The sequence below is a fragment of the Callorhinus ursinus genome, unplaced genomic scaffold (genome assembly GCF_003265705.2).
Source record: "Callorhinus ursinus isolate GAN/ISIS: 27379988/994484 unplaced genomic scaffold, GSC_fseal_2.0 scaffold1, whole genome shotgun sequence".
Classification (NCBI taxonomy): domain Eukaryota; kingdom Metazoa; phylum Chordata; class Mammalia; order Carnivora; family Otariidae; genus Callorhinus; species Callorhinus ursinus.
The window spans coordinates 40,214,334-40,230,918 of NW_027397063.1; the positions used below are offsets into that span (position 1 = coordinate 40,214,334).

The 16,585-nt window shown below is 38.4% G+C and overlaps 2 protein-coding genes across 3 annotated transcripts in view; one reads left to right on the forward strand and one right to left on the reverse strand.

The window, feature by feature from the left end:
* Window positions 1-9,151, forward strand: part of PCNP (PEST proteolytic signal containing nuclear protein) — a 48,105-nt gene extending 38,954 nt beyond the window's left edge. Inside the window, exon 5 of the mRNA XM_073892802.1 lies at window positions 9,018-9,151. Within this exon, the coding sequence (XP_073748903.1) occupies window positions 9,018-9,063 (46 nt within the window). The 3' untranslated portion in view covers window positions 9,064-9,151. The remainder of the gene's footprint in view (window positions 1-9,017) is intronic.
* ZBTB11 (zinc finger and BTB domain containing 11) overlaps window positions 105-16,585 on the reverse strand; it is a 31,878-nt gene continuing 15,397 nt past the window's right edge. For both annotated transcript variants that reach the window (XM_025873548.2, XM_025873553.2), the window contains exons 4-11: window positions 12,533-13,371; window positions 11,910-12,089; window positions 8,896-9,141; window positions 7,532-7,676; window positions 6,167-6,284; window positions 3,358-3,516; window positions 3,063-3,238; window positions 105-2,277 (exon numbers count right to left, since the gene is read on the reverse strand). In XM_025873548.2, the coding sequence (XP_025729333.1) occupies window positions 1,760-2,277; window positions 3,063-3,238; window positions 3,358-3,516; window positions 6,167-6,284; window positions 7,532-7,676; window positions 8,896-9,141; window positions 11,910-12,089; window positions 12,533-13,371 (2,381 nt within the window). In that variant the 3' untranslated portion in view covers window positions 105-1,759. The remainder of the gene's footprint in view (window positions 2,278-3,062; window positions 3,239-3,357; window positions 3,517-6,166; window positions 6,285-7,531; window positions 7,677-8,895; window positions 9,142-11,909; window positions 12,090-12,532; window positions 13,372-16,585) is intronic.

A 16,585-nucleotide genomic window follows, 5' to 3' on the forward strand; every position in this document is an offset into this window, starting at 1 on the left:
CCCTTCCCTTTAAACACGGATTGACTTTAATAACATATCAAATAACAGAAACTGATTTATGAATAGAAAAGTGACAAGCTAAACTCCAAAGCTTATGCTTAAACAAGATTCAACATCTTTTATTTACAATTTTTGACATACATTAACGGTCTTATACAATTAACTAAATCTAATAACAATGGTGAAGATGGAACATAAAAGACACAATTCCAGATTTTAGTCAGGTTGAAATACATTTTCACTAACTGAAAAGTACGATAAACAAGCAGCCATTATAAAGTTATAGACTGTATGTCAATTCACTTAAAACTGAAAGTCAGCCACACAGCTATAGAAACAATGGGAAATTTGCAAATGCAAATATTACATATGCAGATAATGCATGCATGGCATCACATTTAGTCTTTATTTTTAAGCCATTTTTTAAAGTAAACTGGAAAAAGCATCTTAATATATGTACATCAAGGCACATTCTTTTCTTGTGCTTTAGGAATGATTTACATGTGATTTGCTTATATCTTCATTTTATACCTTATATTAGCTTCTAATACTTAAAAAGTTTAATTTTAACAATTATAGTTTGAGTGGTAGTTTCCCCACAGGAGAGAAATGTGGCGTCTCCCCACAGTTATTTTGAAGATCAGAAAACTGGATAGCTTCTAGAAGTGGGAATTTAAAAATCAAACACACAAATTAATATAATTCTCAGGTAACTTTTAAAAATAATTTACTTTCAACAATTTGGTGGACCATAATCAATTAACTTCTTTAAATAGTATACTGAGGGCTGAACTGAAGACTTTTCAGTATTCTGAAGTTAGTTGACAATTACATGGTATCCACAGGACCGCTGTAGAGGTCTATATTGCTATCCTATTTCTAAATTGCAGTTTTTCAACAAAATTGAACAATTAAACATGATACAAAAGCTGCAAACATACCAAATCTAGTTTTAATTTGTTCATTCTTCAGCAAAAGAATGAGATTTTTTTTCATTCATTGTCTCATGTTATCAAGGAGAAATTTCCCATCAACAGTGTTTAACAGTGTTCTTTGCTCATGGTCAATTTACTTGCCTTGAAGAGATAGTATATAGTAAGGCTTTAATAGGCATTTCATGCATTTTAATGGCATTTAAAAAATCAGCTATTTATTTAAGGGTTCCCCATATAGATAAGTATACTGTGCAAACTTGATTACAACATGTAACTCATTAAGTGCTTTAAAACAGAATAAATCCCTGACTTATAAGGGGTTAAAATAAATAGTTAAGTCAAGAATCACAGATTTGAAGCATTTTAAAAATGTAATACACGTATACATCCTACTAAAATGCTTTATATTAGAATTTTTTTAAACCTATAAACCGGGCAAATGAAATCACAGAACCTATTTTTAGAATAAAAGAGAAGATCTGACTAGTGCAGCCTTTAAACTCAAAGTATATAATAATGTCAAAATGCAAGTGAAACTATACAGTTTTTAATTTAGTCCAGTCCTTTATAAACATTAATTCATAAAAAGTACACCATGATAAACCAATGCCATCAAGTAGATTTGTTTTCAATTTCTTTGCCATATATGGACTTTTCAATAGAACCCATTAGCCAGAAAACCATTCGGAAATGTTCAGACATCACCAAACAGCCCAGAGCCTTGACCTACAAACACTAGGCAGATAGTCACATCGTCCTGTAAACAGATGTTCTGTGAGTTCAGTATACGTTGGATGTCACTTCTTTGATCCCCACTGCTATAGTCACTCTGCTTCTGAAATGTGTGCCACCTCTACTTCTACAGTTTGAATAGCTTCTGCCACTTCCGAGAGCTTCTGTCCTTGCTGTTGTGCCAACACGTAATTAACCACTTGCATAATGCTTTGGTCAGAGAGCGTAGATACTGATGGACACTCTTCCGTAGCCGCAACAGCTTCAAGCGCTTCCATGGTCTCTCCCGTCACCACCACCGTCTCCAGTTCTTGAGGACCACTGCTTTCTTGTTCCTGCATGTCTGCTGTTAAGATACTAACAGCATGCTCCACTTGAGTTCCTTGGTTATGAAACTGAAGGGTATCTTTTTCCAGCATAATTTTGCAAGGCACATAATCTCTGTGGAATTTAGTCATATGTTTACGCAATGTTCGAGCATCTATGTAGGCTTCGCTACATACAGGGCAGACATACGGTCGCTCGCCAGTATGTGTTCTGACATGGCGTTTTAGAGATCGGGCATCAGCCCAAGCTACTCCACAGGTTAAGCATTCAAATGGCTTAACTCCTATGAAAAAAGAAAGAGACACAGAGAGAGAGAGATGTGTGTGTAAGGTACAAGCAACAAAATATATTAAAGTTCCCTGATAAATAATGCTTTTCTTTAAGGAGAGTAACCCAGGGATGCCTGGGTGGCTCAGTCGGTTGAGTATCTGCCTTCAGCTCGGGTCATGATCCCAGGGTCCTGGGATCGAGTCCCACATCGGGCTCCCTGCTCGGCGGGGAGCCTGCTTCTCCCTCTACCTCTGTTCCTTCTCCCTGCTCATGCCCTCTCTCTCTCTGACAAGTAAATAAATAAAATATTAAAAAAATAATAATAAGTACAGTAACCCATTACCCTTTCTATACAGGCTATGGCCATCTTTTATCCAGGACCTAACAGTGTACCTTAGAATAAACTAGATTCTGCAATATAATCTCTCTACAGGTGTTCCCAGAGATAGAAGTTACTGAGAGACAATTTTGAGTTTCCATACATAGTCTCATTTAACCTTCCCTGCAATCCTATAACCTTGGATAAAGTAACAGAAGCTTCCAATAGTCCAGTTCAGCATAAAAATGTTGACCCAGAATATTAAGCTCACTAAAAAACGAACCTATCTACATACACAATAACTAGGTACCCAGGTTCAGGATCACCTCAATCACTTGAATAAATATTAAGTAATACTGGATTCAACTTTTATCAAAGGAAGATGAGGTTAACAGGCAAGAAGGCTGGTAAAGGGAGACTCACTATTGGACTGACTTTTTATTCTACTTAAATATATGCATAATATTAGGTACCGTTACCTTCATGGTTGTTCATGTGTCTCCTATACTCTCTTAGCTGAGTGAATTTTCTTCCACATTGTTCACACACCCGTTCTAGGTTCTGCTTTGCTCTTCCTTTTTTTCCATGGGTAGCTTTCTTTACATGCCTTCTGAACAATGCTTTCTCATAAAATTCTTTGCCACATATATTACACCTATAACGGGGGTACAAAAAAACCCTAAATTATTTTTTCCAAAGCACCAGCATCCAAAAGAATTAATCCAAGCACATATACATCTCCATTAAGTTCAGATCCTGTTCAAATTTATCTACCTGTAAGGCTCAGTGACAGAATGAGATTTCACATGGGAATACCAATCTTTCTTCCAACTATAGCACTTATCACAAAACTGGCACTGGAATGGCTTCACACCAAGATGTTTGTTCATGTGCTGACGAAGATCTCTAGCTTCAAAGAAACTTTTTTCACATCTGCAATAATAAAGTTTAACCACTCAATCAGATCACTTTATTATTCTTTTAAAACAAATTTCCAAGACTCAGTAATACTCATGGCTTTCTAGAACTCTAAAAAATGATCCCAATTTAAAACAAAAGAATTTAGCCACCTGGGTGGCTCAGTCGGTTAAGTGTCTGCCTTCGGCTCAGGTCATGATCCCAGGGTCCTGGGATCAAGTCCCGCATCAGGCTCCCTGCTCGCTGGGGAGCCTGTTTCTCCCTCTCCCTCTGCCACTCCCCCTGTTTGTGCTTGCTCTCTCTCTCTCTGTCAAATAAATAAAATCTTTAAATAAATACATAATTTATTTATAAATTAAAAAAACACAAGAGTTTGCTACTATTCCAGTCTTGCAATAGGGCTTCAGGGTTTTAAGTTCTTTTAGCTCTGGAGTACTGGAAACATTTTAAGTTTTTATTTAAATTCCAGTTAGTTAACATACAATTTCAGGTGTACAATATAGTGACTCAGCACTTCCATACAACACCTGGTGCTCACAAGTGCCCTCCTCAATCCCCATCCCTTATTTACCCCATCCCCCACCCCCCTCCCCTCTGGTAACCATCAGTTTGTTCTCTATAGTTCAGAGTCTGTTTCTTGGTTTGCCTCCCTCTCTCTTTTTTCCCTTTGCTTGTTTGTTTTGTTTCTAGTACTAGAAATATTTTAGAAAGAACCATGCAGAGCTCTGAAAGGCTATTATGTGAGACACTGGTTTTCTGTCTCCCCCTAAACCCCAACTGATGCCCCCTTTTACCCTCTCCCTTTCTCTGTCCATGTACTTGGAGTAGGCCTCACTGTTGACCACAGGATGGAGCAACTGCCACAGGCCTAAGTCAATCAGAGTACAGCGTTCCCTTGGCTGTAATTACTGATCATAATCAAATGACTTAACCAGATCCGATCTCAGATCTCAGAACCTATACAGGAATTGCCAGAAAAGCAGCTTGATGATTTGGGAGTTGAGAGGATGCGAGGCTGAAACCATTGCTACTGCCTTGTCTAGAGAGCCTTGGAGACACCAAGTGCTAATGAATGTGAATCTAGTTTATGTTAAATCATTCAGACTCCAAGACTTTACCTTTCATTCAAGCCAGTTGAGGTTGGGTTTTCTTTCACTTGCAACTAAAAATCTAACGATAATATCTTTGTTTAAATAAGACTGATTAAAGTGACATCAGCAAATATGGCGTCCAGGAAACCCACAAGCCCATTGCTCCAGACAAACTGGCCTAAACTATGAGAATCAATTTTACTCGAAGTCTGGAAACTGATTAAAAGTGTACAGTGAACAGGCAAACATACAATAATTTTAAAAATCCTTAAATGTTGGTAAGAGAGCTTTGTAGCATTTGAACTTACTTTGGTCCCATCCCCTGCTTCTCAGCTCAGCAGCAGCCGTGAAGACTGCATTCCCACCATGGGTTCCCAGTGCCCGAGGGATTTATTCTCAAAGAACTGTGGTTGTCTCTTTCAACCCACCTGGTGACTCCTTGAAGGATCCCCTCAAAGAGTCTGCATTTAGTTTGCCCAACTCTATTAGGGCTGAGGATTGGGGGGAAAGGAGAAGTCTGTTGAAAACATTTAAAGGCAAATGTATTCACCTCCAATGCATGGGGCAAGGAATGGTAGTTTGGTTCAAACAATATACAAACCAAGAGCTTGGGAGAAAAGGCTGGGGAATGAAATGGTGGTGGATTAGGGGCTTTGAAAAACTCTCACATACTCCCAGGAACTGAGAAGTCCACGCACTTGCCCAGGGCAATACACATTTAGAAAAGACCTGTAAGGCCCTAAGCTCTCATCTCTAGCCGACTCTGCACAAACAGGAAGAGAAGGCCAAGATAAAGTTGTAACAGCCTGACTGAGTGTGAAGGCATTCTGGAATTGGGTAGTGGTGATGTCTAATTGCACAATGTACTAAATGTACTAAAAGTCAGTGAACTGTACACTTTAAAATGATGAATTTTACGTTAAGTGAGTTTTATCTCAATTATAAAAGAGAAATTTCAGGAGGCTTTGGAAAAAGAAGAGAGGAAGAAAAGAAAAAGAGTCTGAAGAGAGGAAAAACTAGCAGACAACCCAGCACCTTAGACGAACTGCCTAGAAAAAAAAATCTCTGGCTTGTACTGGGGACCCTTCCTCCCTACAGTCTCCACCCCCAGGTAATACATTTGAAGAATGTCTTTAGTATTTCGAGTGAGTTATGTGTTATGTAATATCTAAATAAAACTAAAAAATCATAAATAGCAATATCTAGGCAAAAAAAAAGACTGATTAAAATCAAGAAAAAATAACAATTCAATATTATCTTCAAACATTTCCTTTGGTTTTTGTTTTTTTTTTTTAGCTTTATTGAGGTACAACTGACAAAATTTTAAGATATTTAAAATGTACACCATAATGGTTTGATATATGTATCCATTGTGAAAGGATTCTTCCCATTGAGTTAATTCACATGTCCATCACATCAGATATATATAGGTATAAGTTCTACTCCCTTAGCTAATTTCATTTATATAATAGTGTTATTGACTAGAGTTACCTCAAATATTTTCTTTTGAAAACAACTTGCAAATAAACCTACTAAGAACACAAAATTGAACAGTTTATGTATTAAATACTTACTGAGTACAGTGATAGCCTCGAACTTCAGGCTTTGGCTGGTGTTTCTTTAGATGCTTGCTTAGTCCAGAGCCCCTGTGAAAAGACTTTCCACAAACTGAGCAAAGGTACTTGGACTCACCTATAAAAAATAAAAAACACATCACAAATCCAACAATCAGGTGCTCTTCCAAAAGAATACTTTATGTCCTACTTCAGAAGCTATTTTATCAAGGGGTCACAGAGCTATTACATTTGGCAGTCATCCTCTCAGAAGAACAACAAACCAGGTCAAAATCTCTATTTCCTCTCAACTACAGTACTAGCAAGATTACCACTACCCAAAGAACGTCCTGCGCTTGCATAATCATCTGGATTGTAATAGTACAGAGTTGAATACAAGTTCTAGAGCTGCCATCTACCCTTCACCAGCCATTTCCACATAACTGCCTTAAGCATTGGAAAATAATTACCTACAGACTAAAAATTCTAATAAAATTATAAGCCCTACCCCATGTTGACAGTTACATCTGCCTATTAATTTTTTAAAGATTTTTTATTTATTTGAGAGAGAATGAGGTGGGGTGGTGGAGAGGGAGAAGCAAGCTCCTCACTAAGCAGGGAGGCTGATGTGGGACTCGATCCCAGGACACTGGGATCATGACCTGAGCTGAAGGCAGACACTTAACCAAATGGACCACCCAGGGGCTCCATTAACTTTTTTTTTTTTAAGATTTTATTTATTTATTTGACAGAGAGAGACACAGTGAGAGAGGGACACAAGCAGGGGGAGTGGGAAAGGGAGAAGCAGGCTTCCCACGGAGCAGGGAGCCCGCTGTGGAACACGATCCCAGGGTCCTGAGCCAAAGGCAGAGGCTTAACGACTGAGCCACCCAGGCACCCCATTTTGTTTTTTAAGATTTTATTTATTTATTTGACAGACAGACAGAGAGAGAGCACAAGCAGGCAGAGAGGTAGGCAGAGGGGGAGGGAGAAGCATGTTTCCCGCGGAGCAGGGAGCCCAATGCGGGACTCAATTCCAGGACCCTAGGATCATGACCTAAGCCAAAGGCAGACGCTTAATGAATGAGCCACCCAGGCGACCCGATTAACTTTTTAAAAGCATGACCATTTCTTTAAGTGCCTGGATCTAAATATTGCATAATTTAATACTCAGTACACTTTTTTCTACACTGAGGTAAACAATGATTATTTTTACACCAATAAGATAGCTCCAAAATTAAAGAACACTTTTTAGCCTTACTTTCATTAATAAAAAACTGCACACTGTATATCAATATAATTTCTAAAATAATTATAGCATAATCAATATAACAGTAACTTAAGAGTATATAATGTGTAACTTTGTCAATACAAACTTCTCATTACCTGTGTGAATACTCATATGTTCTTGAAGACTCCGTTTGGTAACAAATGACTTAACACATAGTTCACATTGGAACTGCTTTTGTGATTGATGGAGACTCTGGTGTAATTTTAGGCCATGCTTATAGATGAAAGTCTTTCCACAGACCTGCGACAGCACAGGTGTTTAAACCGGTAAAACAGAAAAGAGAAATCAGGGCTGTTTCTGAAGAACGAGGACAGAAAGAGTGTATGCCATTTTAAAGAAAAATATCTATAAACAAAATGACAAACTGAAAGTTGAAACAAGTGTCAAGGATGTTAGCTGGCTGGTCATCTTCTGACTCAGTACTTAACAAATACTACTACTTTTCTTAGATCCAGGTGATCACTGAAGGAGCTCAAAGCAGTACAACAGACCCTCACACTGTCCTTGTGAGACATGTACCTTCTATATTAAAAGAGACATGAGAGCTTAATCACAAGAAAATATACTAATTTCTTGCTACACCAACTAGAACAGTGCTTCTCAAACTCTGATGAAGAACCAGGGTTTCATTTTTTTTTTTTTATTTCCCCAATCCATTTTTTGTTAAATATGATAACAATGTCACAACGTCAACTGCCATGACAGTTTCAAAATGTATACTCTCAGTTTCTGTACTTATCTTCCATGGACCATACACATTTTGAGTAGTGCCACATGAAAAGACCAGAGGCCCAGTTAATACTTATACATAAAACACAGCTGACCGTGTGCTGGCAACTACTGACGCTGGATAAAGGGTACATGGGGTTCTATTCTATTCTCTCATAACAAAAAGCAAAAAAAAAAAAAAAGAGAGAATCATTAAAAATCTCATTGGTGAAAAAATGGGTCATGCTTATATGCAAGGCTACAGGGGCTACTAGAAAATTGTCACTGTTCCAAATAGCCCTAATCTGGCTCATCACAGGATTCTTTACCTAGAAGTTTTATTTCGGCATTTAGATAGTCTCAGTCCTCAGCTCTAGAAAACACACAGCGTAGGCAGTATTTTTGCTAAGCAGATTTGTTTAAACCATGGGTTCCTTTCCAGTCCAGATTGGTCCTGCTGAAGGTTAGAGGGATGAATGGGATAATGAACTGGTTATTCTCACCCAGTACATCCTCTGAATCCTAGTAAGTTTCATGAACATCCTAACAGATTCATTTCAAATTACAACAAATTAAATAGCAAATGAAAGAACACAATTGGGAATCGCCCTTTAATCCAGGCAACAAACTGAAAGTCCTAGAATTCTCTGTGACATTTTACAGGAGTGAGGGTGACTCCAGAATCAACCAGTTTCATCAGTAGTTAAGTACAAACCCTCTTTATATAATAAAATAAACTTCACGGCTTTACCTGGCACGCATGTGGCTTTACACCTGTATGCTTTAACATGTGTATTCGGAGAGAGTATAATTTAGGTAATGTCCTTCCACATATGGAACATATAAATTCTCGTTTGGTTCTCCCCTTCTCAGACGATGTTCCCGACGTCTCATTGGCCGCAGAACTGGAAGAGGATGAAGTGGGTGCGTCTTTCCTGGTGTGTCGGATAAGATGTGCGCGCAAGGAGGCACTGTACTGAAACTGTTTTTTACACAACTACAAAAAAGTAAATAAAATTCTGTCTAAATGTAATTCCATAACAAATGTTAAATGAAACTTGACTATTTCAATTTCCCATTTCGTTACAATTATATAAATCAATAAACACACACATTATATAAGAGACAATATGCTACGTATCAGATTATAAGGATGACACGGGTCAAGACCCAGCCCCTACTCTGGAGAGGTTGATAATCTAACCACAGAGGGAGTCATCAAAGCAGTGAAGAAAGGCATCAATGCGGAGACTAGGTCTGTCTAGAAGGAACGGTAGGACACAGATACAGAAGAATGCTATCATCATATGACTACTAAAGTTGTCAGGTGGAGCAAAACTAAGGGTTAGAGAAAGTTAGAAAGATAAAACTGTGATGGTCCTTAAAATTCTTTTGGTCTACTACTTCTGCCACTTTTTTTTTACTCTCTCATGATGCTTATCTTGGTAACTCTAAGTAACATGAATAATGGATGAGGATTCTCTTCCTTCACCCCTCCGCTCCCTCCACATATGCAGACCCTTCGTGTTACCTTACTTTCTCAATATAGCTCAGTCCCAGTTTTGACCAATTGCTGTGTTCACATTTTTCCAGCGATGTAGTTGTTATTACAGCTGGGTCACATAGTACACTATGATTCCCTTTCCCTCCTTTTTCTGTTTTATTTCTCTTTATACTTAGTGCTAATTCAATACCAAACCCTTCCTTCAATTGTCTACTGAGAGGAGACTGAAAGACATCACCTTAAAGAGATCTCTGTCAAAGAATTTTGTCCTGTTCCAACCTGGACTGGTTGTTTCCTATGCTTGGACTCTGTAGAACTGGAACCCGTGTTTCCCAGGTCTTGCTGATTTTAGTGGAACACCTCTGCCAATAAGCTTCCCAAGAAAGGGAGTTTGGGAGGTAAAACTTTTAGACCTTGCATGTCTAAAAGTGTTCTTATTCTACCATCACAAATAACTGATAGTTTGGCTATAGATTTTAAGGTGGAAATCACTTCCCTTTAGAATTTTAAAGACCTTGTGTCTTTCCTTCTCTTCTAGTTTCCATTGTTGCTGCTGAAAAGCCTGAAGCCATTCTGACCTTTATCCTTTCTATGAGTCTATCTTTTTTCTCTATCGTTATTCATAAGATTTTTTTCTTTGTCCCTTGATTTATTTATTTATTTATTTTTAAAGATTTTATTTATTTATTCATGAGAGACAGAGGGAGAGAGAGAGAGAGAGAGAGAGAGAGAGAGAGAGAGAGAGAGAGAGAAGCAGAGGGAGAAGCAGGCTCCCAAGGAGCAGGGAGCCCAATGCGGGACTCGATCCCAGGACCCTGGGATCATGACCTGAGCTGAAGGCAGATGCTTAATGACTGAGCCACCCAGGCGCCCTGTCCCTTGATTTAAAGATTTCATAATTTATCTTGATATACATTTACTTATGGGTGATGTGGTTGTAGGCATTCAACGTGTCCCTTTTCACAAGGAAAATTAAGTTCTGATATTTTTCTTTATTCCACAAATGATTTCCTTCTCATGTTCCCCTTGGTGTTATTTGGATATTAGACATCCTATACCAATTCTCTAAATTTCTTCACTCTCATTTTCTAACTTGTCTTTTGCATTATTTTCTGAGACATTTAGTCTATTTCCCAATTTTTCTGAGATTTTTATATTTGTGGATCCTCAAAGTTGCTTTTTTCTTGAAATATTTATCCTGAGTCTGATCATCCCTGACATCTACAGGTATTTCAGTATGTTACAAAACTGACTGGAATGATGTAATATATGATGATTAACATAACAATAAAAAATTAAAAAAAAACTGACTGGAGTTTCTGTATAAGTGGGGTGGGTGCAGGGGAAGCTGTCAACCACAGGCTTTTGTCAGCACTGTCTCCAAGTCCTTTGTTATTGGGCTTCGGATTTCTCATCTCTGAGAAACCTTTCTGCTTTTGGGTTAAGGGTCTGACTGCTAATATTCTGGGACTTGAGTAGGTAAAGAGAACTTGAAAGATTTCAACATTCAGTATGAAAGGTTTTAGTTTCCCTTTTTTTGGGTATAGTACATTCACCCTCACTGTACACAGTGTTCCCCAGAGCAGTCATGGTTTTATTGCTTTCAGAAAGTAGAAGAGAAGGTGGTGGTGATTTAACTGCTTCTTAAAAACTTTCTAAAGAGATTCCTTTCAAAGTAGCAAGTAACACTAATTCCTGAGGCATTTGGTACTTCTGCAATACAAAGTGGACAGATTCTTACCTTTCTCCACTGAAAGCCTGGGAATGAGCCCTTTCAAATCTGCTAAATCAGTTATTCCCTCTATTTATCAGGGGCCAGAATGTAGTTGCTAAGGTTTCCTCCCCATTCTCTTTACCCTTCTATGAGTTTATATTTTTCAATTTTTAAAGTTTATTTATTTTTAAGTAATCTCTACCCTCAATGTGGGGCTCAAACTCACGACCCTCAAGAGTCGCATGCTCTACCGACTGAGACTAACAGGTGCCCCTGAGCTTTTATTTTTTAAATGATAATTTCAGTCTTGTCTTACTAGGGTACTATCAGGAAGAAGCAAAGATAGATCACTGTTTTTTGTGGGGTTTTGGTGGGGAGGGGGAGCTAAGAAATGACACAGGCAAATCAGAAGATGACTCTTACATAGCAAAATAAGGGAGACAGAGAAACACTGAGAGAATACAAGCAGAATAACAATGAAACAGTAAACTGGATTCTGTTTATCATGAAGTTAGAGCCATCTTCAATTAGCTTTCCAATTACTTACCGGACATTTGTAATCTCTAGCTCTTTCATGTTTCAGTGTGTGCATTATAAGGGCATATCGTCTCTGAAAAACCATTCCACATTCCCCACATTTATGGGAGGCTGCTTCTTCAGTATTCTCTTTAGTATCCCTTTTTGGCTGTTTCATCTTTTTCCCTCTTTGAACTAATTTCTGGGCTACCTAATTAAGGGACAGAAAACACAATCTAAGTAAATATTTTAATTAAAAAAAAGATTTATTTACTTGAGAGAGAGAGAGAGTGCAAGCGAGAGCACAAGCAGGGGAGAGGCGCAGAGGGAGAGGGAGAAGCATACTCCCCACTGAGCAGGGAGCCTGATGCAGGACTCGATCCCAGGACCCTGGGACCAAGACCTGAGCCAAAGGCAGATGCTTAACCAACTGAGCCACCCATGCATCCCAACTTATTTTAATTTTTAAAGTCATGAATCATGTTATTTCAAATTAATATTATCTTATTAATATTGGTATTTAAAACATTAAGTTGCTTTCCTGCACCTACTGCCCTTCCTCCCAAAGTAATTTTCATGATAGGTATATTAAGTTTATGAACAGAATGCTTTTGACTTAAAGCTAACACCACAAAGGTCACCTCTTCATCGTACCTGCTGAACTGCTGACTTGGGAATGGCCTTCCGTTTTTGCAGCTTTTTCTCCATTCCTTTGTGCAGTCGGATATACCCCCCTTCATTAACAGAACGCTGCCGAAGCCTGCTTCTGTAAGTTTCATCATCAGGGCCAAGGTCTGTCTTTGTTGTCAGTGCAACTAGATTTTCCTGATCTTTTAAAGACTGGCCAAGGTTCTGCATTTGCTCTGGAATGTCTTCAGCACAGATATCTTCAGTTGATGTGTCATTTCCCATACCACTGTTTTCTGGAGAGCTACTGATTACATTCTCTTTTGAAAGTTTGGTATGAATACTAGAAACCGTGCTATCTTCTCTGCTGTTTAAAGTTTCTAGTTCTGTCTCATCATTTTTTGTTATTAAATCCACAGACTCCATTTCAGGATGGGAACCAGTTACACTGCCTGCAGGTGACAGAGCGGCTTGAGCCTCTGAAGAAACCTGGGGTTCAGGGTGTTGTCCTTGCTCTCCATTCTGCTCAGCTTCGGGCAATTCTCCATTCACCAACAGTACAATTTCACAATCCCCAAGTTCAGTAGATAATGTGGTTCCCTCGCTGCTAGCCACAGGAGGTGCCGTACCTCCATTCTGTTCTGGTAAGTCCTGGGTAGATGCAACTGTTTGGACCTCACCCTTCTTATACACTGTTAGCTGCTTTTCTTCCATTAGTTTATGTACACTTTCACAGATTTCTAAAACTTCTGACATGAAAAGATGGCGAGCCAAGATGGCTACATCAGCCATGCTACAGAAGTCAAAACTTAGCACAGAAGTATAGGCAAATTCCAATAAAGGAAGGAAGCTTGCCTTACAAAAACCTACATGGAACAAAAAAAAAAGGGGGGGAGGGGTACAAAAAAGTTAAATAACTACTAAAACACCTTAGAAAAACAATTAATACATGATTACGACAATATAAAATAAAATACAAAGGCAAAAAGGCAAATATGACCATTTATTCTGCAATTAAACACTCTGGACTTGTTTTGTGTTCTGGTTGCTTAATAAGCCTTGACTAACTCACTTCTATGAGCCGAGTCTCTCAATACCTAAAATAGAAAATAATATCAGACTTACTACCTCAAAGAGTTGTTGTAAGGCAGTCATTTTCAAACTGTACTCCTTAGAACCCCGGGGGTTCCTCAAATTCCCCTCAAGAAACAGCTGCTGGAGAATGGAGGGTAAAAAAAGAGAGGGAGGCAGGTGAGTAGGCAGGGTTCAACCAACCTGTCCCCTAACCTCACTTCTGTAAGTATAACTGTATATTTTAATAAAAGAAGTCCATATAAAAATATGATTGTGAACAAAGGGCTGTACTACTGAAAATTTAAGAACAAGATCTAACACGGGGTCAGCAAAATTTTTCTGTAAAGAATCAGATAATAATTACTGCAGGCCATAAGGTGTCTGTTTTAACTACTCAACTCTGCCACTGTAGCTGAAAAGAGGGGCCAAAGATAATACATACACAAATGAGCATGGCTGTGTTCCAGTATCACTTTATTTACAAAATGTGAGAGAAGGGAGGATTGCCCCTTTGGGCTACAGTTTGCCCATTCCTGGTCTAAGGAAGAAAAGAATTACTATACACAGGAGGTATTATATTCTTATTTTATGTGAGAAAATAAAAGCAGTTTATCTGTAAGTTCTCAATACTTCACTTTCAAAAGCCATTAATATTCTTGATTCAAAAATCAGAAAATAAAACAGTGATAAGTCCAACTCTAACCCCACAACCAGTACGATTAAGAATCTGTTACAGCTTTCAGAACTTCTTTATACAGTTAAGCAAATAATCTTAGTCCCCCTTCTTACAGTAGGTAGCATATTATATACACTGTCCTATGCCTTGCTTTTCTGGTATCATAATTTATCTTAGAGATCTTTTACTGAAATAAAGAGTGAAAGCAACTTTTTAAAAACTCACATTTGCTCTATTTTTCAGTTTTGACTCAAGGTACATAAAATGCAGTCCTTTCATATAAGCAGATAAATGATGGACAAAGAAGGGAAGCCTTAAACTGTGAGGTATATCAACAGTCCGTTGAAAACTGAGGGCACTACACATTAACATCATCATGGCTAATTCAGTCATCCTAGGAAAGTTGGTAATTAAATAGGCTAAAGCCATGTTACTTCTGCTGCAAATTACAAGATCAAGTTAAATAAGCTCGAGCTAAGTATTTCTTTCAAAAAACACAAACAGAATAATGTATTTTGGTCTTCTACCTAGCACCTTTTTATTTATTTTTTATTTTTTTATTTTATTTTATTTTTTAAAGATTTTGTTTATTTATTCATGAGAGACACAGAGAGAGAGGCAGAGGAAGAAGCAGGCTCCCCAAGGAGCAGGGAGCCCGATGTGGGGCCTGAACCCAGGACCCCAGGGATCATGACCCGAGCCGAAGGCAGATGCTCAACCATCTGAGCCACCCAGGTGCCCCTACCTAGCACTTTTTTAATTTCTAAGTTTGAAGTCATAAGAAAAAATTTCCCACGAAAGAATTAACACTGTTCCAAGTAACACTTTAAATATCTAAAACAATTTTTTTCAAAGGCACAGTCATATATGTTTACTGTAAAATACAAAATGTGCAAAAAAAAAGTTAAAAAAATCATTCATAATTCTGCCAAGAGGTAAGAGGCAGATAATTTCGATATTTTGTTTTTACCCCTAGCCTTTTTACATACACATATACAGACTCTGCAAAACATCTTAATCAAAATGGACAATTTTGCAAGATAAAAAAGTTCCAGAGATCCATTACACAACAATGTGAACATAGTTAATACTTAAAAGTCATTCAGAGGATAAATTTTATAATGTGTGTTTACCAAAATTAAAACTAAAAAAAGAAAAAAAATGGGCAAAACAGTTGGTTACAGGTAGTGTTAGGGAACATCATCAAAAAGATGTGATCTCCAGCTGACCTGTGAACTGGACTCTGGGGCACTCAAAGGCTCCTCATCCCCTGCCCCGTCTTTGGAATGTGCGTGCCATTTGCCTTTCCCGCTCCCTGAGGCTGCTCTAAGGACATAACCGTGAGACAGTGATATGATACTGAAAACACCTACACTGATGTGGCTGCACCCAGTTAAGGCCTCTTTCTAAACTTTTAAGTTTGGTGGGCAGGTATGGAGATCCACTCATCTTGCTACCGCCCAAGACAAGCCCTTTGCTTGTTAAAACTGCCACCTACCACCGTGGAATGGCCTGCCTGTTTCTTTGGTACAGGGGCCAATTTCAGGTTATACCAGGGAAGTTCATGGGAGGGTTACGAACCAACAGAAAGAAAAATTATGACAGAGACTTCCACATTCAGCAATATGGCTAACTAAGATCGCCTAATTTGACCTACTTACTTAAAAAGAGAGGAGAGAGAGAGAGAGAGATACTTTAAAGTATTATTTTAAATATACTTGGTACCCCAGCACTGGGTGAAAGAGGTAAGAAATCTCTCCTGATTAGTCATGACCACAAACCAACCTTAATTTGGTGGGATTTTTTGTTGAATATATAGCACTTTGGTAGTCAAAAAATCCTCAGGCTCAGAATTTAAAGCAGTCCCAGACTGCTAATGCCCTCAGCATCTTAAGAATCAAGTGTTTTCTCTGTGGAAAACACCTTCAACCCGGAACTCTAAAGATTTCCCACAAAGTTCTAAAGAATATGAATTCATTGTGTACAAATTAAAAAAAAAAATCACAAACAAGGCACCATGAACAAAAGCTAGTGGAAACAAACAGCATGAATCAAATCAGCAAAGATTTAAAAAAAAATTTTTTTTTAAGATTTTATTTATCTATCTGAGAGAGAGAGACATAGCGAGAGAGGGAACACAAGCAGGGGGAGTTGGAGAGGGAGAAGCAGGCTTCCCCGCGGAGCAGGGAGCCCAATGCGGGGCTTGATCCCAGGACCCTGGGATCAAACCTGAGCCGAAGGCAGACGCTTAATGACTGAGCCACCCAGGCGCCCCAAATCAGCAAAGATTTTAGGTATTGCTATGATCAAATATAGAAAGTCAAGAGTGG